General features: G+C 42.4%; 1 protein-coding gene across 5 annotated transcripts; it reads left to right on the forward strand.

Annotated features, from left to right (window-relative positions):
- Positions 1-9,074: 9,074 nt before the first annotated feature.
- On the forward strand, positions 9,075-22,033 carry mpzl2b (myelin protein zero-like 2b). Of its 5 annotated transcripts, none has more exons than XR_008810629.1 (5): positions 9,075-9,357; positions 14,329-14,498; positions 15,907-16,117; positions 20,999-21,281; positions 21,804-22,033. XR_008810629.1 is itself a non-coding variant. In XM_056285448.1 (4 exons), the coding sequence occupies exons 1-4, from the start codon at positions 9,303-9,305 to the stop codon at positions 19,382-19,384; spliced, it is 567 nt and encodes a 188-aa protein (XP_056141423.1). In that variant the 5' UTR covers positions 9,075-9,302; the 3' UTR covers positions 19,385-20,274. The 5 variants fall into 5 exon arrangements, 2 of the variants coding, with proteins under 2 accessions (XP_056141423.1, XP_056141422.1); XR_008810628.1 differs by lacking the exons at positions 20,999-21,281; positions 21,804-22,033 and adding exons at positions 16,232-17,365; positions 19,254-19,282; XM_056285448.1 differs by lacking the exons at positions 20,999-21,281; positions 21,804-22,033 and adding an exon at positions 19,254-20,274.
- The last annotated feature ends 801 nt before the right edge of the window (positions 22,034-22,834 follow it).

Below are 22,834 nucleotides of genomic sequence, written 5' to 3' on the forward strand. Positions count from 1 at the left end.
AATTATGATATTTTAGAAAAATACACTGAATTACAAGGCTGTAGAGAACAGTGCGCTATTGCAGACTTACATACTAAGGTTACAATTATGTTATTTTAATATCATAGGTTGTGTACTAAAGTGGGCTGGTCTCAGGCATGAAACTCCAGGGATGAAAGTGAGTCGCACTCCGGCCCTGCAACACGGGGATTGCTGGTTCGAATCCCTGTGTTACCTCTGGCTTGGTCGGCTGTCCCTAGACAATTGGTCGCGTCTGTGTGTGGAAAGCCGGATGTGGGTATGTGTCCAGTTTGCTGCATTAGCGCCTCTTCTGGTTGGTTGGGATGTCTGTTTGGAGGGGAGGGGGGGAACTGGGGGGAAAGCGTGATCCTCCCATGCACTATGTCCCCCTGGCGAAACTCCTCACTCAACCCAGTATCACGCCAAAGCGTCAAGTGAAAAGAAGTGGCTGGTGACTCCACGTATCGGAGGAGGCATGTGGTAGTCTGTTGCCCCCCTCGGATCGGCAGAAGGGGTGGAGCAGTGACTGGGATGGCTCTGAAGAGTGGGGTAATTGGCCAAGTACAATTGGGGAGAAAAAGGGGGGTAAATTAAAAAAAATATATTACCGCAGATTGGTCTACATTGAAGAAAGCCCGGTTCATCCCATACAGACGCTGAAGGGTCCCTTGTGCATCGATATCAGATGCCAAAGGGCATGAGAAAGCATTGGTATTAGACAACCTGACAATGAGAACGGGTTGGCGGCAGATACATATATACATATCCAACTGACTGTCTAAGGACAGTATGTTGTGTTGCTGTAAAGCCCCTTGAGGCACATTTGTAATTTGTGATATCGGGCTATACAAATAAAATTGACTTGACTTGACTTGCCTTTGAAATCTAGGTGCAAAGCCAAAAATGCAGCACTTCTTGGTCTTCCCATGCTGTTACACACACACATACACACACACACACACGTGCTCACACATGCACGCACGCACACACAGTTCTTTACAGAATCAAGACATTAAATTTGGCCAACTGCGAGGTATTTTCGGCACAGTCTTCAATGTTTATTTATTTATTTATCAAACATCACCTAACTTCTCAAATGAGTTACCAAAAAAAGAAAGAAAGAAAAGCAAACCATCCTAAAAGGTGCAGAGCACAGCACATGAAAATCACCACAAAATGTGACAAAATGTGAGTCCATGCTTACACTACCACACACCCTCACTTCCATGATGACTTCCTTATTCTTATCAGGACTGTCTGCATTTTTTTTATCATTAACTTTCTTGACATTGGGTCAGCACGGTGGCCTGGTGGTTAACACTGTTGCCTCACAGCAAGAAGATCCTGGTTTCGAACCCCAGGGTCCCAGGTCCTTTCTGTGTGGAGTTAGCATGTTCTCCCCATGTCTGTGTTGGTTTCCTCCCACCATCAAAGACCTGCATGTTAGGGGTAATACTCCTGTCTGTGCCCCTGACCAAGGCAATAGGAAAAAAGAACTGGAGTCGGTCCCCGGGCACTGTACTGTGGCTGCCTACTGCTCTTAGCATTGGATGCGTTAACTGCAGAGAAGAGATTTTGCTGTTTGTATATACAATGACAACTAAAGTGTCTTCATTGAAGGTTATGTATTGCTGCAAAAAAAAACACCCTTTCTAAAATTGTTTGGATGGCTATTGTCGTTTTAATTTGAGGACAGATGTTTTTGAAAGTTCTTCAAAGCTTACAATACGTCTTCTGCATACTATGTAACTAGTTCTCTATGTGATTTGTTTTGTTTAATAACTCCTTAAAACGAATGCAATCGCAGTAAGCATAGACTAAACATTTCAGCTAGTACAGCCCATAAAGAAGCAAAAGCAAAATCTACTACTACTACTTTCGGCTGCTCCCATTAGGGATTGCCACGGTGGATCATCTGTTTCCATCTCTTCCTGTCCTCTGCATCTTCCTGTGTCACGTCAGCCACCTGCATGTATACATCCTCACCACGTCCATAAACCTCCACTTTGGCCCTCCTCTTTTCCTCTTCCCTGGCAGCTCCATATTCAGCATCCTTCTCCCAATATACCCAGCATCTCTTGTCCACACATGTCCAAGCCATCTCAATCTTGCCTCTCTTGCTTTGTCTCCAAACCGTTTGTAGTTATTCAACCAATCAACAATGAATTATGTCAGATTTTGCACACCTTGCATAATTAAGTGCTGTGAGATGATTGGTTGAATAAGTACAAGAAAGCTACCTATACAGGGTTACAATGAAAATCTGCAGGATAGGGGGTCCTTGAGGACTGGGTTGAGAAACACTGCTCTAATATACTCATTCCTAATCCTGTCCTTCTTCGTCACTCCCAATGAAAATCTTAGCATCGTCAACTCTGCCACCTCCAGCTCCACCTCCTGTCCTTTCATCAGTGCCACCATCTCCAAACCATACACCATAACTGGTCTCACAACCATCCTTTAACTCTTGCTGGTACCCTTCTGTTGCTAATCACTCCTGACACTGTTCTCCACCCACTCCACCCTGCCTGCACTCTCTTCTTCACCTCTCTCCTGCACTCCCCGTTACTTTGGACAGTTGACCCCAAGTATTTAAACTCATATGCCTTCATCACCTCTACTGCTTGCATCCTGACCATTCCACTGTCCTCCCTCTCATTCACGCATAGGTATGCCGTCTTGCTCCTACTGACTTTCATTCCTATTCTCTCCAGTGCATACCTCCACCTCTCTAGGCTCTCCTCAACCTGCACCCTATCTCATTACAGATCACAATGTCATCTGCGAACATCATAGTCCACGGAGACTCCTGCCTGATCTTGTCCGTCAACCTGTCCGTCACCATTGCAAACAAGAAAGGGCTCAGAGCCGATCCTTGATGTAATTCCACCTCCACTTTGAACCCATCTGTTATTCCAACTGCACACCTCACCACTGTTACACTGCCCTCATGCATATCCTGCATCACTCTTACATACTTCTCTACTACTCCCAACGTACCACACCTCCTCTCTCAGCACCTTGTCATATGCGTTCTCTAAATCCACAAAGACACAATGTAACTCCTTGTGACTTTCTCTATACTTCTTCATCAACATTCTCAAAGCAAACATTGCATCTGTCGTGCTCTTTCATGGCATCAAACCATACTGCTGCTCGCTAATCATCACCTCTCCTCTTAACTTAGACTTAGACTGCTTTTATTGTCATTGCCTCATATGCATGTCTCATACATACAAGGGAACGAAATTATGTTTCACATGGACCACTGTCACATAAACAAAAATTACTTCACAGACCTAAACATCAGAAGCACACCTGACACGGACAGTGAGTAAGATGGTTGTTGTTTTTGCACCTCGTCACCAGTTGATCCACCTCCACTCTGTATGATGACTCATCATTGTTGCTGATGAGACCTACCACTGTAGTATCATCAGCAAACTTTGTAATGAGGTTGGAGGTGGATGATGCTGTGCAGTCGTGAGTCAGCAGGGTGAACAACAGTGGACTGAGCACACAGCCCTGTGGTGCGCCGGTGCTCAGTGTGATCGTCCTGGAGGTGATCTTGCCAATTTGCACTGACTGTGGCCTCCCCTTGAGGAAGTCCAGCACTCAGTTGCAGTGGGAGGTGTTAAGGCCCAGCTGGCTCAGCTTTCCGATCAGTTGTTGTAGTATGATTATGTTAAAAGCTGAGCTGAAGTCATTGAATAACATCCTCACATAGCTGTTCCTTCTCTCCAGGTGGAACAGGGCTGGATGAAGAGCAGAGGTGATGGCATCTTCTGTGGAGCAGTTATCGTGGTATGCAAACTGGAGAGGGTCCAGAGTGGAGGGGAGGCTGGACTTGATGTGCTTCATGACCAGCCTCTCAAAGTACTTCATGATGATGGGAGTCAGTGCAATGGGGCAGTAGTCAATGTGGCAGGACACAGGGCACTTCTTTGACTGGTATGATGGTGGTAGACTTGAAACACGTGGGGATGACTGCCCGGGACAGCAAGATGTTGAAGATGTCAGCAAGGACATCTGCAGCTGCTCAGCACAGTCGCTCATGGCTCGGCTTGGGATTCTGTTTGGACCCGCTGCTTTGTGTGGGTTGACTCTGGAGAGGGTCTTTCTCACATCATCTCTGGTCACCTGCAGAACCTGGTCATCCATCAGGGATGTAGTCTTCACCACCGGTATGTTGTTCAGTCTCTCATATCATGCGTAGAAGTCATTCAGTGCATCTTGGAGGGTAGGAGTACCGCCATAGGTCTGAGAAGGAGGCTTGTAGCCAGTGAGGGCCTGGATGCCCTTCCACTCCAGAATTCTTCTTTCTCTTCCATCTCACACCCAACTTGCGGGGCATATGCACTGATAACATTCATCAACACACGTTCAATTTCCAGCTTCATACTCATCACTCTGTCCGACACACTCTTGACATACTCTTCCTTCAGAATTACCCTTCCTCATTTCTCCTCCCATCCGCACCATGGTAGAAGAGTTTGAACCCACTTCCGATGCGCCTGGCCTTACTCCCCTTCCACCTGGTCTCTTGTACACAGTATATCTACCCTCCTTCTCTCCATCATGTCAGCCAGCTTTCTCCCTTTACCAGTCATTGTCAAGTTATTTAGGGGTATATGCTTAAGCTCCTGCCCAAACTTGAAAAAGGCCTTAGCCAACCGCAGGAAATGTATGGCACAACTCAAACAGCAATCTTCTTAGTCTTGTTTTAATTGAATTATTTCAACTGTCAAGCTTTTTGATGATTACGTTGTTAGGCTAAAAACATTTACAATACAAGTAGAGAAAAAAAATGCTGCCATTACTGCTAATTCTATTCCACAAGTACAGAAAAATAAACCTAATTTTTTACTTAATCATTCTTTTTCAGGATCAAGTCAAGTCAGTTTTGTTTGTATATCCCAATATCACAAATTACAAATTTGCCTCAGTGGGCTTTACAGCAACACAACATCCTGTCCTTAGACCCTCTCATTGGATAAGGAACAACTCTCTTAACGAAACCCTTTAACAGGGGGAAAAAATAGGAGGAAACCTCAGGGAGAGCAACAGAGGAGGGATCTCTCTCCCAAGATGGACAACGTGCAATGGATGTTGTGTTTACACAATTTACAGAATACAACATTAAAAAAGGATAAACAGAATTATAATGGAATGATAAAATTTATGAAGAATATGATGCGCAAGATGCCAAGCAGTGTCCAGATGCCACCGGAACAGCCCAGGACCCAAGCCACGTGACCAGCATCACCATGTAAAAGATATATATATATATAAGATATATAAAAAGAAAAATGTGATGAGGGGAATGCCAAGCAGCATCCAGGTGGCGACCACTGTCACCACGGAGGCCTGGGGGGAGGATCGACTGCAAGTGTACACAAGAGAGACTCACATGACGCCATTCACACTCAGAAAAAGAGAAAGGAGAAGACATTCAGACAGAGAGAAGAAAAGACATATGAGAGAAGAGAACAGTTTGCAATAGTCATTATTCATAATCAATTAAGTCATCAATTAGTCATAATCTATACACTATAATATCATCTGCAGAACAGTGGTTGGTAAATTCATTGAGACAGAAACTGACCCACCAGTACAGGTTGCGAAACACTGAACTTAAGCTAAGGCAAAAAGATGAGTTTTAAGTTTGGATGAACAAAATGGTTATGAACAAAATGAATCTCACCCATATTCTGCATCCTTTACCAAATTAATGCTATAGATAACCATACACATTGCACTTAATTGCACAGAACATGGCTAACCTCAAGCTAACTTAACTACACATGAGAAACTACACAGCAAGGCAACCTGAGTGACTAGCTAACCGTTTTAACATTAGCCCAATACCAGAGTACTAATTAGCAATGAATTCCAACAGCAACGCTAACCAGCAATGAATTCTTATGACAAAAAAAGGATCAATTAGCCCACCAGTGGCATCCCTGTAGATGGCCAGCAAGATGAAGCTCTCCCCACTCCAGTCTTGGTTCAATTGCGACTAGTTGGCTCGCAACCAGCACGCATCTACAGCTGACGCCACACTATCCGTCTCTCCCGCTGTCAGCTCCCTCCATGTTTCTTCTTCTTCTTCGTGAATTTTTTTTTCTTCTTCGTGGCCTATGCATGACAACCGCCAAACTCAACTTCCTTCCGTGTCAAAATAAAAGCCGCCGTTCATTTAGGATCTGGCAGCACAGTCATAGTGCCAACATTCAAAGTTCTTTCTCTCACCTCCACACTCCTACGCTTCCTCCTCTCCTGCTTTCTCTGGACATGCCTTCCCCCTCTCCTTCTCCTTCATCCAACAGTAGCATAATGCAGCCGCAACCATATGATCTTAAAAACCTGTTGATACAGCAATAAATCATATTGAAATTAAGAGTATCTACTACTACTACTACCTTCGGCCGCTCCCGTTAGGGGTCGCCACAGCGGATCATCCATTTCCATTTCATCCTGTCTTCTGCGTCTTCTTCTGTCACACCAGCCACCTGCATGTCCTCCCTCACCACACCCATAAACCTCCTCTTTGGCCTTCCTCTTTTCCTCTTTCCTGGCAGCTCCATATTCAGCATCCTTCTCCCAATATACCCAGCATCTCTCCTCTACACATGTCCAAGCCATCTCAATCTTGCCTCTCTTGCTTTGTCTCCAAACCATCCAACTTGAGCGGTCCGTCTAATATAATCATTCCTAATCCTGTCCTTCATCACTCCCAGTGAAAATCTTAGCATCTTCAACTGTGCCACCTCCAGCTCCACCTCCTGTCTTTTCGTCAGTGCCACTGTCTCCAAACCATATAACATAGCTGGTCTCACAACCATCCTGTAAACCTTCCCTTTAACTCTTGCTGGTACCCTTCTGTCACAAATCACTCCTGACACTCTTCTCCACCCACTCCACCCTGCCTGCACTCTCTTCTTCACCTCTCTCCTGCACTCCCCGTTACTTTGGACAGTTGACCCCAAGTATTTAAATTCATATGCCTTCATCACCTCTACTCCTTGCATCCTGACCATTCCACTGTCCTCCCTCTCATTCATGCATAGGTATTCCGTCTTGCTCCTACTGACTTTCATTCCTATTCTCTCCAGTGCATACCTCCACCTCTCCAGGCTCTCCTCAACCTGCACCCTAATCTCGCTACAGATCACAATGTCATTCGCGAACATCATCGTCCATGGAAACTCCTGCCTGATCTTGTCCGTCAACCTGTCCATCACCATTGCAAACAAGAAAGGGCTCAGAGCCGATCCTTGATGTAATCCCACCTCCACCTTGAACCCATCTGTCATTCCAACTGCACACCTCACTATTGTCACACCTCTCTCATACATATCCTGCACGACTCCTACATACTTCTCTGCAACTCCCGACTTCCTCATACAATACCACACCTCCTCTCTCTGCACCCTGTCGTATGCTTTCTCTAAATCTACAAAGACACAATTTAACTCCTTCTGGCCTTTTCTATACTTCTCAATCAACATTCTCAAAGCAAACATCGCATCTGTGGTGCTCTTTCATGGCATGAAACCATACTGCTGCTCGCTGCTGAAATTAAGAGTACATTGTGGCCAAAAGACTGTAAATAAGGTTATTACTAAAAGTGTGGCCTATGTGACATCCGTTACTTAGAAATGTCGATTGAAAGTTGGAGAAGGTAGAGATGGGAGGAGTTAGAGGTGACCTCAGTCCACCGCCAGATCAATCAACAGTATCTATCTGTGGACTGCAGGAGAAAGTACAACACACGCCCACATCAGTACAAGAAATGCCCACTTGTCAGTTTCAGAAAGCCCCCCATTACAAGACTCCGCCCCCCCGCCGAGATTAAGGTTGGAAGGTTAAAGTTAGGGCAAGTGATATGAGTCCTGCTAGAAGTTCCACCCCTACACCTTCTGTCCCTGTCTTGCAATCCACAGACAGACCCTTCTCAGATCAGTGAATGAGCCACAACATTTTAACAAGAGGTGGGGCTACTTTGACTTGTTGGCAATTAACCTTTAAAGTCAATATATATCACTGAGGCTAATATAACTGACAAAAATTGTCGATGTGTTTATATGCACACAAAAAAGTCTCACCTGCATTGGGAGCAGGCTCGGACTGGCAACTCTGGCAAATGCCGGATGGGCTGGCCCACAAGGCCAGCAATGTGGGGGAAAATGTGGGGGGGAAATTCCTCCTGCCGCCCGCGGCCCACTTGATGTTGGAACAAGCCATCTAATTGGGGTTACATGGTCCCAGTTTTCAATAGGCTACCTATACTGTAAGGCATGTGCAGGAAGTGCTACCCTCGTCCTCCCCCCACCCCTTCAACAGGATGTGTCCATCCATGTAATGTCAGAGGTCAAGCGGGAAATAATCAAATCAAGAGAGAACGAGGGGAAACTAAAAGTTCAGATCAAAGGTAAAGCTAGCCTGAACCGGATGAAGGTCCCAAAAAGCAAAAAGATGGAGCGGAAAAAGAAATGGAACATTTCCAGATCATCATTAGACGAGGTCTACATTAATGAAAGCTTTTGTCCAGTGTGAAAATTGAATTTAGCTGTTGTGTTTCATGGTGACAGCATTGCATTTTGTCATAGACTATTTTCATGACATATGATTATGTCATATGTGTTTTACTTAAGATTGTAGCACAAGTGCGTCGGGAGTTGGGTTGCCATTGTCAAATGAATAAAATCCTAAATGCGCCTCTTGGGGGTGCTGACTCTTCCTTCAGGCAATTCATTGTCCATTTATTTATTACATTATTTCATGAAACCCTGTACTAAGTACACCTGGTGTTAGGGTGCCAATGAGGTATCTATTGCTTAGCCTATATGTTATAAATAGCCCGGTATTGCTTTATGCGACTCATAAGTACATATGTTGAGGTAAAAGGGGGCCGGTCCAGACGAAAATTGCCAGGGCAGAATTTTGTTCCAAGTCCGACCCTGATTGGGAGGCTACGGGGTGGATCGTTACGACAGACAGCCTATACGGAACAGGTTATGCAGGCCGTGCAGAAGCCGCCCGCGAGCGACGGAAAGGTGTGTAGCGCACGGAAAAAGTGACTTCTACGTTTCAAACCCTGGGTCATTACATTTGAATCTACCGGACTGACGTTGCTTTTTTTCTTCTTTGTTTTCTTTTTTGCCCGGAATTTGCTGGTGGCACGTTTATGACTGTCCCAAAAAAAAGAAAGAAAAAAGAAAAAAGTTGCCGTTGCATGAAGGGACTCTGATAGAAGTCTTCCAGGCGGCGGTTCACAGGTAGTATCACTTCTGGGTCCCATGTATCGGATATGGCTCCAGCTTGTCGCTTTCCTCGGAGGATTCGTGGTGCCAGGTGAGTCAGACAACTCCCTGAATGTTACCCCATAAGCCACGGCAGCCCTTTCCTTCTATTTACTTTACCTTTTTTTTTCTTCTCTAGCGGTGCTCATTAAAAGCAAATACTGTCGCTAAGAAGGCGAATTCGAAGGAGCCTTTATAGCCTAGTACACTAATGTAAGATTAAATAACAAGGAACGACTGGATTCTTAAGAGACATTTTGAAGGGGCCTTGATAACACCTCCTTTGAACCATGTGATTTCTATTGTCGACAAGGTGTATTGAGGCATACTAGGTGTGATCAGAGACTATAAATAAATTCGTAGTCAATAATCAAATGGAAATCACAGAAAGTTGAATCAGTTCATCTGGACACCACAGGGGATAATTAATGATTAAGAATCAAACGTTTTCCTGAAGAGGATGTGAAAGTGAACCAATTCCAAGTAACATGCATTAAAAAACTTACCACCAAACAACACTTGACACCACTTAACATCAAATAACAGTAACATAAATAACTTGTATTGTGTTTACTGTGTAAACATATTGAAGAAATGTTACTACTGACGCCTTAAAAAAAACCTGACACTTTCCTCTTTCCTACATACAGACTTTTTCACATTTGTGTACACACACACACACACACACACACACACACACACACATACACACACACACACACACACACACACACACACACACATATATATATATGTATTTTGATATATTGTAGCGAATTCGGGGGCAGTCCAGGAACTGTAACGTGCATGGATAAGTAGACACATTACAATATATATATATATATATATACAGGCGTTGTTCTACTTCTTGCATATTTTAGAGTTTGGCACACAAACAAAGCAAGCATTTCACTGCCCATTGTACTTGTACGTGAAGTCTATGATGAATAAACCCTTTGAATCTTTCAATCTTTGACGGTAAACTCTCTTTAAATTCAAGATCAAATGTATCAGACTGAATATAACATGAGTGGTAGTCTTACTTTCATTCAAAGCTCTGGGTTGGGTTTGCTGTAGATCCTTTGAAGTCGTGGCAACAGACTTTTTTCTTTTTTTTAAAGGTGACAATGCAGGTTACAGGTAGGATTTTAAATGTAAAGACTTGTCTTGTCCTAAGGGTGCACATGGTCAGAGGTATGTGGGGCTTTTAAAGGCGCTGATAAAAGTGCCCCTCCCTCTCGAGGTTGTCAGATTTGCTCTTTTTTGTGCAGACTTCAGCCATAGCTGCCGCAATTGTATCACCACGAGGAGCTGTTTGGACAGGCAAACTGCAAAGCACCTCGAGTGATAGATGTGGATGGCTGTGGGTCAGGGTGGGGAGTCTCCGTTTTCTTATTGGTGTGACAGTTATATGGAAATTACCAGATATGTGGTTTTCTTTTTATGGATGATCTAAATACACAGATGGTGAAGTGTTCAAAACACAGAGCGGGACTTGTTTAATTTCCTCTCCAGCAGTGGCAGAATCGTCTTGCATGTCTGACTGAGATGATATGTTGCTGTTTCCTTGTTTCCTATGATCGAATGTATTTGAATGTAAGACTGTGTGGTCTGTTGACTCTTTCAGGCTGTTAAGATACACTCCCACACTTGATAAAGTGGTTAACATTGCTATTGCTCAACATCAGTGAAATCACACATTAACCCAACTGTAAATTCTAGTTTTTTGGTGAAGTTTCTGTTGGGTTAAATCTGTCTCTTTTTGTTGTATGGTATACTTCTAGTAAGTGGGAGCAAGCTATTTGAATCTCCATCTTTTACTCTCCCATTGAATGCTGAGTTTTCCCATTTTAATTACAAACAGAAAATGTTAAAGGGGTTCTTTAACATTGGCATCTGGAGGGAGATGTTGAAGTAGAGTTGCACCCAAGCAGAATTTAAGGTAGGCCTGTTTGTGAATGGGGTATGCAATCTACAACAAAAAAGTTTATTCTGCAGGTACATCACAATGACAAAAACCTATTAAGTATGTTCATAGTGGTTTTATATATAAGCATGGCCACACTGACATCACTTTTTAATCGGATTTCATGCTAGAGGTGTTTCCAACATGTTTGCGTTTGCTGCTGCACCAGTGTTGATTTGACCCGGTCAAAAAGTTTCAATAACGGTACAGAGGCCAGTTAGTATAATACTACCTGATCTTATAGTCCAAATGGATGAAATAATGATTCATTAATGGAGAAGAATTGCACATTTTTGCTTTAATTCCTCATTGTTGAGGCTAACTGAGTATTCCTGGACTTTCTTTTTATAAGGAATTTTGTAATCCATTTGGGGGAGGGGACTGAAGGAATGCATTGGAACTCACAATATGATCCCTATTAAACTTTAACCACTGGCCCTTTGAAAGATTCAGACTGAACACACCAGAAGATTGGTGTTGTTTTGGGCTCATCCATTAAGAGGGAAATGTAATTGAAGTTACAGTCGTCCTGAATATTGCCATTTTTGTTAAACTTATTTGTTGACACCTATGTACGTTTGTGGTCATTGTAGAGGCGGTTGACCACTTCACAGATCCTACAGATTCTTTCAAAATGAAGTGGAGTTGCCAGTGCTGTTATATCAACACCTTCCCCACAGCCAAACAAAATAAAGATACGGTTCAACTTGGGTTTTAGATATTGATGCTGTGGTATCTGTTTGGTAGCCACAATTTCACTTCTTCCTCGCACTCGTTGCTGCTACCTGTCTTCCTCTTGTGCATTTGGCATGTTAAATCCCTGTCGTGACAGTTGTTTTACCAGACTGTCGTAGAGGACCCAGACTCAGTTCTTCGCAGTATTATCACACTTTATTAATGCTTAAAAATGGCACACATCCAGCATAGTTACATAAGTGCGTGAGCTCTCTTTGTTTTTTCTCCTGCTTTCACAGTCAGATTATCTTAGAGCTATGATGACCCCCCTGAAAATGAATAAATGAAACATAAAAAATCTAAAGAAATCACAGTGCAGAGTTGGAAATATCACTAGTCACCATTCACCCATGACTTTGATAGGATAAATACATAAGATGCTTCGGAATTTGAAAAGTATAAAGATGAGCCTGGGGAATCCTGGAGCAAAGCGTTATGAACAAAGGAGAGAGATGAAGTATCAGAAAGGGGAAAGTGGAGAAAGATAGGTAGTGCAATTGATCCTAGGCACCCTACCTCATCACTGAAGTGTAGGGGCAGTAGTGTTAAGGCATGTACATGCATTTCTGCCTCTAGAACTGTAACAGTTGATGGAGGCATCAGAATGAAAACTGACATGTACAGGAACATCTTGTCTTTCCACGTCCAAAAAAAACAAAAACATTCAAGCTTTTCAGCGGGATTTCTTAATGCAACAAGACACAGATCCAAATCATACTGAACCCCGAACCAAAAAGGTCATCATGAAGGAGAGAAGTGGAAAATTTTAAAATGGCTCAGTCGATGTCCTGATTTAAATCCAATTTAGCATATATTTCAGTCACTGAAGAGGAAACTGCGGTCACATCAGCTGAAAGAGGCTTTCGTTAAAGCTCAGCAGAGCATCCCAAAGACAGATATCAAGAGTCCGGTGATGTCAATGTGTGACAGACTTGAAGGAGTGGTTACATGCAAGATGTAAGCGATCAAACCAAACTTAACACTAGTTTTCTAAAAGTCTTTCTCACCTGAAAATGAGGGAACGGAAGACAGCAACATGGTTTAAAATGAATGGAAAAAATACCCAGAAGTCAAAGCTGACAATCTGTGTTTTTGCCTCATAGTCCTCTTTTCATCTGAAATCAGATTTCAGCAGTATATAACAGAGATAACAGTTTTTCTTGACCGTCCCAATACCTATGTTTTCCAGTGTACTCCCTTTCTATGGGCGGCGTCTGATATGAGGAATGTTGTATTGAAATTCTGATAACATTCACATAAACATTAACCTGTGGCATGGCAGACCATTTACCAAGATACACACAGCTCCATACATTTTCTGTCCAAGCTCTGTCAATTTTCAGGTATCCTCTCATATTTTAACCCCCCTCCCCTTTTTCTCCCCAATTGTATCCGGCCAATTAGCCCACTCTTCTGAGCTGACCCGGTCACTGCTCCACCCCCTCTGCCGAGCCGGGGAGGGCTGAAGACTACCACATGCCTCCTCTGATACATGTAGAATCACCAGCTGCTTATTTTCACCTGACAGTGAGAAGTTTCACCAGTAGGATATAGCACGTGGGAGGATCCCACTATTCCCACCAGTTCCTCCTCCCCCCTGAGCAGGTGCCCTGACCAACCAGAGGAGGCACTAGTGCAGCAACCTGGACACATACCCACATCTGGCTTCCCACGCGCAGACACGGCCAATTGTGTCTGTAGGGATGCTTGACCAAGCCGGAGGTAACACGGGGATTTGAACCGGTGATCCCCGTGTTGGTAGGCAACGGAATAGACCGCTACGCCACCCGGACGCCCACCCAAAATGACATTTGTTACCTGAGCTTCCACATACAATGGACCAGTTTCTGTGCAATAGGCACAATGATTTATGCAGATGTAGTTTAGTGGTTTGAAATAACCCATAAATACTAGCATTATTTGAGGCATGTACCACCTGACTCTCAACTGTGAAGGACCTTTCTGTTGACTGCCATCCAATTGCTGAATTAACAGAGAAGATGTGGGTTGTTGTTTTGATGAAGAAGTTATGACATGGCCATATTAATATCCTGTTAATTGATATACTTTTTGTGTGCCTTCTGGAGGATTCTGTTTTCAAAATAACAGTGGAGACAAGGTCTCTTACAGCATGGTCTGTGCCAGCTAGTCTGCAGTTTGGCCTCGATGATAAAATAAATATCTCCAGAACTGAAGGAAGAAAATGAGTTGTGAATAGGAAACTCGGTGAGAGGGAAGTTTGAGACTTATTTCTATTGTTTGTGTGTGTGTTTGATATGTACGTAACCTCAAACATTTTTTTCTCACTGGGTTGCTCTGCAGGGTTACTACAAGTCAGTGGGATGGAAATCTTCACTTCAAGTGAAGTGGAAGCAGTCAATGGGACAAATGTGAGACTGAAGTGTACCTTTAGTTCCCGTAGCCCAGTGCAGGCCCAATCTGTGATTGTGTCCTGGAACTTCCGTCCCCTGAACCAAGGACCTGAGGAGTCGGTATGTTACCCATGATAGTCATGTAAATCATCAGCATTGCCAGGTCATTTTGCCTGGGCTTAAGCCCCGAACGTTTTGAGTGTAGCCCCGAATATAATTTTATATTTATGCCTATGTGAAGTCCGACAAAAAAACGTAACGTGTGTGTGAATGTCCGATAGTCTTCGTAACATGACAGCCTGTCAAAATAAATGAAGGTCTCTAAATTAACTCTGTGTGTGTGTGTGTGTGTGTGTGTGTGTGAAAGAAAATTTAATATTCCAATAAACTAATGTTCACATAAATACATTTAACTTTTTTCCTCTGGTCTGGTACTGTAGCATGTCAATAAATGTTCAATGATAGCGGTTGTGAAGTATTCGGTTTCTACTCAATACTAATTACAAACAACTACTAATATTTTTCACATGACAATTCATAATTAATCTAGAGAGCAAACAACAGTTTTTGAGGCGCACATTTCAATTTTTCAATAATTAAGACAAGTACTTTGAATGTAAATAAGGTGCCAGAGTGCATAAAAAGCATCAAAATAGTGCTTGTTTGGGGAAAGATCGCCCAGACCCCCCTACAGAAGTCCAGGCTAAGCCCCGAATGTCCTCAAATCCTGGAAAGGCCCCTAATGTAAATACCCTTAGTTAGTTTGCCTCACAAAGTCATCTTACAACTCTTGTTTTGCTCTTTGTGGTCTAGCAAGGCCCAATAGGTATTGGTTTGTGTTGAGGGCATCGTCAATGGGCTATGACCAAAATTTATTTCCTGGTGATTGAATCTGCCTTTAACCAGTCGGAGCTGCACATCCCATGGTTTAGAACCAAAGCACCACATTTCCACATGCACTGGTCAGCTAGTAGTAAACACCACTACCACTAACAGGTCAGTCCATTTAGCTAGTTATTATATCTCAGCTATCCCTTCAATGCATTAATTTTTTAATCATATTTAAATGAGGGAGTGAACTCCAGCTCTGATAAAACTAATTCTATAGCAGCATCAACGCTAACTTCTCTATTGTTTTCAAAATACTATGCTGCTTGTTGTCATCATCTAAATTGCTACCCATAGTTCCCTGACTGGTTCCAGCTGCGAGGCTCAATTGATTCTCAAACGATTCTTTCCAGACGACTATAGTATCTTGGTTGTCACTAGGTGGCCATGCTAGAAAGGGCAGAAGTCCTGCTCATTAACCAATAAGGTTAGAGAGATGGCTAAGTTTAGGCATGGAATTGGTGTGGTTAAAGTTGGGCTAAGGATCTGGGAGGGAGCATCTAGCATAGCGTAGCCATCTAGTGATGACCCTATATCTCTTAAGAGCAAAAACTGAGTTTGCAACATTTAGGCTGGCTTTGGGAGGCTATGAGTTAGTTTGATTGTTTATTAAAATTTGGTTCCCAACTTTTTTTGTCAGGTGTTCTATTACCATGAGACATCATATCCTCCTACATCAGGTCGTTTCAAAGACCATGCTGTATGGTCAGGGGATATCATGAGAAACGATGCTTCAATCACCCTGCATGAGGTGCCTCCGACCTTTAACGGCACCTACATCTGCCAGGTGCACAACAAGCCAGATGTACATGGCAGAAACGGAGAAATTATACTCAAGGTCGTCAACAAAGGTGAGATTACATCATGCATAAACTGATGCCCTGACAGCCGGAGAAAGCTTAGATTTGACAATATCCATAAAATAGATACCTAGCTGCCCTGTGTTTGGGTTTTATTTTTTATAGTCACCTTATCTGAGATTGGCCTCCTGGCAGCAGCAGTGGGAGGTGCCTGTGGCATAATCCTGCTTATCCTGGGGATCGTCGTGCTGGTGAAGTTCTGCCGGAGGAGGCGCTCTGAGACAAACATCGAAATGCACGAACGGGAGAGGAAGGATCCCACCGTATGGTGAGGGTCAGAGGGCCTAGCCTCTTCCTCTCCCCCTGTGCTTGGGAGTAGTGTGGAGTTGGCAGTTTGGCTTTGGCAGAGTCTGTTTGGGGTCCTCTCTTTGGGAAGAGACTAATGACCATTGGGGTTGTGGGTTGTTCCTTCTTCCATGTATGCTGGTCCCTGAATCAACCAATACTAGCTAACTCACCACACTATTAGGGATATAAGGTATCAATTTTAACGTTTTTATCGAAAGTCGATAGCAATTTATCAATGTCTTGGCTTGATTTTTCTCATTTTATCATGTTTTTAATCATAGAGATGTATATATGATGGAGAATTTTCCCCAAAAAAGTATTTTTATTTAAGCTTGTTCACTGACCTCAAATTACAACAGTACCTTCAACCATGCTGGCCATGTTGTGGAAGCAGCCTCAGCTCTCATTGGCTCATCAAATCAAAAAAAAAATGGCTCAGTCTTTAACATAGTTAAATGTTACAGGATTTTTGTTTGGTTGAAGATTAATTTCAATATCTGCTACCAAATTTTACAGGATTATGTTATTGTGTGATTCTTTACCTAAAACAGAATGTAATTGATAACAAGCAAAATTGATGTCAATCATGAAAAGCAAAAATGAGCACTTGAGTCTTTCATAGTGCTCTTGTGAACTGAGTCAGCTTACTTCTTTTGCTTATTATACAGCTTGTTTAACCTTGCTCTTGGCAAAGCATTCCCTCTTTTTGTTTAAAACACAGCCCAGAATAACAGCTGTTGTTTTACAACATGGAGAAAAATGCTACTCACAAGTGTGAACTTGGGTGAAGAAATGTGACCCCAGAGAACCATGGACTGGTTTTTTTTTAGTGGAGACATCTTAATCAACTACTGTTCTGGTTAAAATTTGTCTATGGATGGAAACAGTGCATCAATTCTCTGTGGTGCTTTGGAGTGAGGACATGTCGGGATTGGTTCCAGGCTGTGGCGTGTGGGTATTGTATTCTCATAGGTTTCTTTCTTTCTTTTATTCTGCCTTTTGAGGTATGGTGAGATGAATTAAAGGAAAACGCTGGTATTTTTGAACCCATGCCCTTTTTCCCTATCGTTGGGAATCAAACTACGCAATGGGCAGCCGAATCTTTTAAACTGATTCTGTCTTGAACAAGCAAGCATCAGCCGACTGCTACGCACCAAGCTACAATGTAAATCGTCAGGGCAAATGCGCTTACCATATTATGTCTGCTCGAGGTTAGGATAAAGATGATCACTCAGAATAACTTTGTATTGATTTGCAGTGACCCTTTTTTCCAAGGGTCCCTCAAGGCTCAGTTCTTGGCCCCCTTCTCTTTCATGCTGCCCCTTGGCCAGATCATTCAAAATCACAATGTGCTCTACCATTTTCATGTTGACAACACTCAGTTATACGCCACTAAAACCCACAGATCCTAGCACCCTAGCAAATCTCACAACTTGCCTCCCTGACATAAAATCCTGGATATTCGAATTTTTTCTCGAATTTAATGATGGTCTGAGGTCATTCTGTTCGATCCTGAAAATTCCATCAGCCCTTGGTGGTCTGTCAGGTAGTCTTAAGCAGGCTACTAGGAATATTGGGGTAATTGTCTATGCTAACCTCAGTTTTGATAATCATATCAAACATGTTGTTGAGTCATGCTTTTCGCAGCTCAAACTAATCTCCAAAATTAGGTCATTTTTATCAATTGCCGATCTGCAAAAAGTTGTTAATGCTTTTATCTATTCTCGGCTTGACTATTGTAATGCACTTTATTCTGGTATCAGCAAAGGCTCCCTGCACCACCTCCAGTTGGTACAAAATGCCGCTGCTCAGCTCATTACTGGGACAAGTAGGCATGACCATATCACTCCTGTGCTTGCTTCCCTACACTGGCTCCCTGTTATATTTCGAATTGATTTTAAATATTTACTGCTCAATTGTAAGGCTTTAAATGGTCTTGCTCCTTCATACATTTGTGATTTATTGACTTGGTATATGCCCCCTCGACCATTAAGATCTGCAGTTGGAGTCCTGCTAGTTATTCCCAGGTCCTGGTTTGTTACAAATGATCTGAATGATCAGGCTTTTGCTGTTTGAGCCCCCACACTATGGAACTCTCTTCCTGTTGAGCTAAGACAAACCAAGTCTCTAGCTTCTTTTAAATCTCGTCTTAAAACTTTTCTTTTTTATGGAAGCTTTTACAAAATGTCTGGTATTTGTTTTTATTTATACTGTTTTAATTTTTACTCTTACTTATTTGGTCTTACTCTTATTTTTGCCTTGTCTGGTTTTTTTTGGGGGGGGGGTTGTGAAGCACTTTGTAACATTGTTTTAGAAAAGTGCAATATAAATGAAATTATTATTATCATTATTAAGTGGACCCAAACCATGTCAGGAAAATGCCCCCCACAGCATAATGGAGCCGCCAGGACCCCTCACTGTAGGGGTCAATTATTCAGGTTTTTCCTTTAATTTGTCACCCATCTGTATATTATTCTATATTTGATATTGTGGCAAAGACCCTTTTGACTCCTCCAAAAACATTCTGAGCCTCATAGTGCCATAAAATAGCTCTTTTTAGTGATATTATTTTGCAAGCACTATTGCCCCAAAGAACCACAGTGCAGCTTGGTGTGCATCAGTTGGCTGATATGGGCTTGCCCAATACCGACTCAATTCAAAAGATCCTGCTACACATCCCTCAGTTTGACTCCAAATAATAGGAAATTGGTTTTAGATGGTTAAAAGTTGCTGCACCTCTGATTACCCCAGTTAGCTATCATTATCTCACTGTATGTTTTTGTGTGTATGTGCAATTGCCTGCCTGTATGTGCCTATATATGTCTGCTTTATATAATAGAGATTGATAGTTCAGATGAAGAGTCTGAGCCTAGCAGTGGTGATGAGGAGGAGGAAGAGGGAGAAGAGGACGATGATGATGATGATGACGATGACGACGACAATGGTGGTGGTGGTGATGATGATGATTGAATCAGGTCATTCTGTTGATTTGAATAACCTTTCTTGTTATAACCCTCAGCTCTGTAGTATCTGGTCATTAAGACAGTCTGTATGTTCAGATGTTTTCAACCCTGCCAGTTTTTAAATGAATGCACATGTACCTTTTATCAGAATTGAATGATTGTAAAATGGTTGTACTGTGACATTGAATTACAGAAATGCATCCCTTATAAAAGTTAGTCCCTGCAAACTGAATGAAAACTTAGTGGATTGTCTCAGTTGAGGCAGAGGACTATATACCCTTTCTTCTTTATGCTTTGCTGCCCTGGAGTCCACAAATCAAAAGGCGAGCTGATGCTCACGATGAGCTTTGCGAACAAAATTAAGTTTATTGTGTTTTCATGTTGGACAAAATACACAATAGATTTTTTGAGGACGGCATCATTTTGCTTCTGGCTTGTACCAGCATTGGTTCACATTTGTAGAAAAGTGCATGTGACTTTCACAGACACACATACAGTCTTTGTGGCTTCTGAAAGCCAGTGTCTCTCATTCCTTTTGTAAAGGCATCAAATGAGAATGGGAAAAAGAATGTTTTCAGCCACGGATATCTGCAAACAAGTATTGTGCCACTGTGTGTCATTGTGTGCTTATGTTGTGCCATTGTGTATGGAAGGAGAGGTCTGTACTCTTTAATGGTTACTTCTATTACCTATGCCCCCCCCCCCCCGTAGTGACCCTACTTCCATGGTGAAGCTATTTAATAGTCTACCCATGTGGTGTTTACTAGAAACATAAAATTGCACAAGTGATTTTATTTTTTGTATTTTGTACGTACTCCCTTAAATAAGAGTCGTTCATTTTTTAAATTGATCTCTAAAGCTCTTTGCATGTTTTTCATTCAGACATTTTTTTGAATAAATAGCTGTCTTTTTCTTTTTAAATTAAAAAAAATGGAATCAAGTCTATTTTTAGAAAACGTCCTATGACGGTGTATGCAAGAGACACCTACAGAAACACAAAGCTCTATGTAATTGGTTAGGTTGGAGAGTGTGAAATGCCAGAACGCCTACCATATGCCACTCCTAGAAATACAACACATTCTTCCTGCAATTCTTCCTGTACTCATTGGTGAGGCCTATTGAGTCAGACCTGTTGAACCCTACACAAGTTCTGCTTCCTACTGTGCTGTACTGAGATGTCTAGCCTAACCACATGTGTCAGATAATCTAAAAAACCATTCATCTCAAATCCACCAGTTCTCGTGCTGCTGCTGCTGCTACTACTACTGGTACACACACACACACACACACACACACACACACACACACACACACACACACACACACACACACACACACACACACATAAACACACACACAGTTAGACTTTTAGCACTTGCAGTGATTTTATTTCAATAAATCAGTTTTTGCAGGTTGCTGTGATCACAAGGTGTACATCAGATTTGTTCATCAGTTTGTACATCAGAGCACAACGCTAGAGTAAAATTAACATGCCTACATGGATATGTGACTCTAAAGCCATGTGTTCTTACAAACTGAAGGAAAAAAAACATTGTCTAAGTCTTTGGGATGAGGTAAACATCCATCTATCCATTATCCAAACTGCTTATCCTGCTCTCAGGGTCACGGGGATGCTGGAGTCTATCTCAGTAGTCGCTGGGTGGCAGGCTACCACAGGGCCGACACATTCACACCTAGGGACAATTTAGTACGGCCGATCCACCTGACCTACGTGTCTTTGGACTGTGGGAGGAAACCGGAGCACCCGGAGGAAACCCACGCAGACACAGGGAGAACATGCAAACTCACACCACACAGAGGACGACCCGCGAAGACCCCCAAGGTTGGACTACCCCAGAGTTCGAACCCAGGACTTTCTCGCTGTCAGGCAACTGCGCTATGAGGTAAACATAACACATTTAAAAAAAACACATTTTAAATGTTATAAAAGATTACACCTAGCCTTTATAGCGCTTATCACCCACAAAAACGGTAGTCGAACATGTATGATTTGGACTACAGGTGACATTTGATTTTTGATGTAGTGTTTGATCAATTTAGTGGAGTTAAAATTTTATATGTATTTCTATCTTATATTTGTCAGTATGACGTAGTTATGAGTTTGGTTAGTTACAGAGTACCAGAGGCATATGGTATCACACTGAAACCTGAGAAATGTTCTTTGAAATCTGAAATGCACAGTTGTTAAAAGAAGAAAAAACTGCAGTCACTTCCTTGTTGCTCACTGTGAGAGACATTGCCCCCTGGTGGTATCATGCACGTTTCTATTTTACAATCTAGTAGGGGTGTTGTTTTTTTCTCTGTTGATTGTACACAAATGTGATTGTTTCTATCTCGTATTTAAAAAAAGACCAAATTGACAGAGTGTGAATGTTTTTTGTTTTGCCCCGGATCTCTCACTGTAGACATGTGACATGGGGACGACAAGTCTCAAGGTGAAGACCCGAGCTTGACTCCTGGTGACCATTTTGCTCAGGGGACCTTGTACACATTGCCTTTGACGGATCACGGATATCTCCATTCATGCAAAACCAATGTTTGAAAATCTTAACGATGTGTAAAGCACAGCTATTTTTTGATTCAGCTACTGTATTTCACAACACAAATCCTCTAACCGGCTAATTAAATTTGGATAGTTGACATCTTGTGTTCCGTCTTCATCTGAGTTGATTGTTTAGAGTACTATGTCATGGTAGATAAGAAGCCGAAGTGCATGATGTGAAATACTTTTAATATCACTTCTTGGCAATGGCCTTGGCTTTGCAGAAAAGAAAAGTAGATTAAAGAAAGGAAAAGAAAACAAAGGTTTCAGGAAGGAGGAACCACAAGTATTGCAAAACCTATTGGTACATTCAGGCATTCATTTTATTTATTCAGTCTTCCTACCCACATCTTGCTAAGATTCCTGATTTGTGTCTTTGTCATGTTTGACAGGAACTGAGTCACAGAAGTGGGATTTGTGCCAGGGTCCACTTGGGTGTGCTGGGCTCATTTGGTTTGTGTGTGTGGACTGATCTGAGTGACTTAAACTCATGGCAATCAATATTACCTGCTATGAAGAGACAAATATAGATTTAACTGACCACAGTACAGAAAGACATGATTCTGGCCAAATTAGTCAAAGCTATGTCAGCACAAGAGCACACACATTGATAAACTCGCACACTAACATAGGCCTACATAAATAATCACTCTAAATGCTGAGATGCCAGTTATCTCTTTCCTGTGAAGCAGCATTCTGCAGTAAGAGCAGTATGTGCTTTTAAATGCTGAGTGCACGTCTGCACTCTGTCTGTGAAATATAATTTGCGTCTATGGTGCAGGAGAATTTCTGTCCGTGAGTGAGCTCATCTTTGTGAGCTCGAGTGTAATCATCCATGGACCTTCTGCTTGTGTTGTTACAGTACTCCTGTGCAGATCTGCAGCACCCTCTCTT

The sequence above is a fragment of the Lampris incognitus genome, chromosome 8 (genome assembly GCF_029633865.1).
Source record: "Lampris incognitus isolate fLamInc1 chromosome 8, fLamInc1.hap2, whole genome shotgun sequence".
In the NCBI taxonomy this organism is placed as follows: Eukaryota; Metazoa; Chordata; class Actinopteri; order Lampriformes; family Lampridae; genus Lampris; species Lampris incognitus.

Excerpts from the sequence above, each read along its gene's own strand:
- mpzl2b (XM_056285447.1), top strand. The coding sequence starts at position 9,303 with ATGTATCGGATATGGCTCCAGCTTGTCGCTTTCCTCGGAGGATTCGTG. Across the intron at positions 9,358-14,328 it reads CGGAGGATTCGTGGTGCCAG|GGTTACTACAAGTCAGTGGG; the intron begins GTGAGTCAGACA and ends GTTGCTCTGCAG. Across the intron at positions 16,118-16,231 it reads ACTCAAGGTCGTCAACAAAG|TCACCTTATCTGAGATTGGC; the intron begins GTGAGATTACAT and ends TATTTTTTATAG.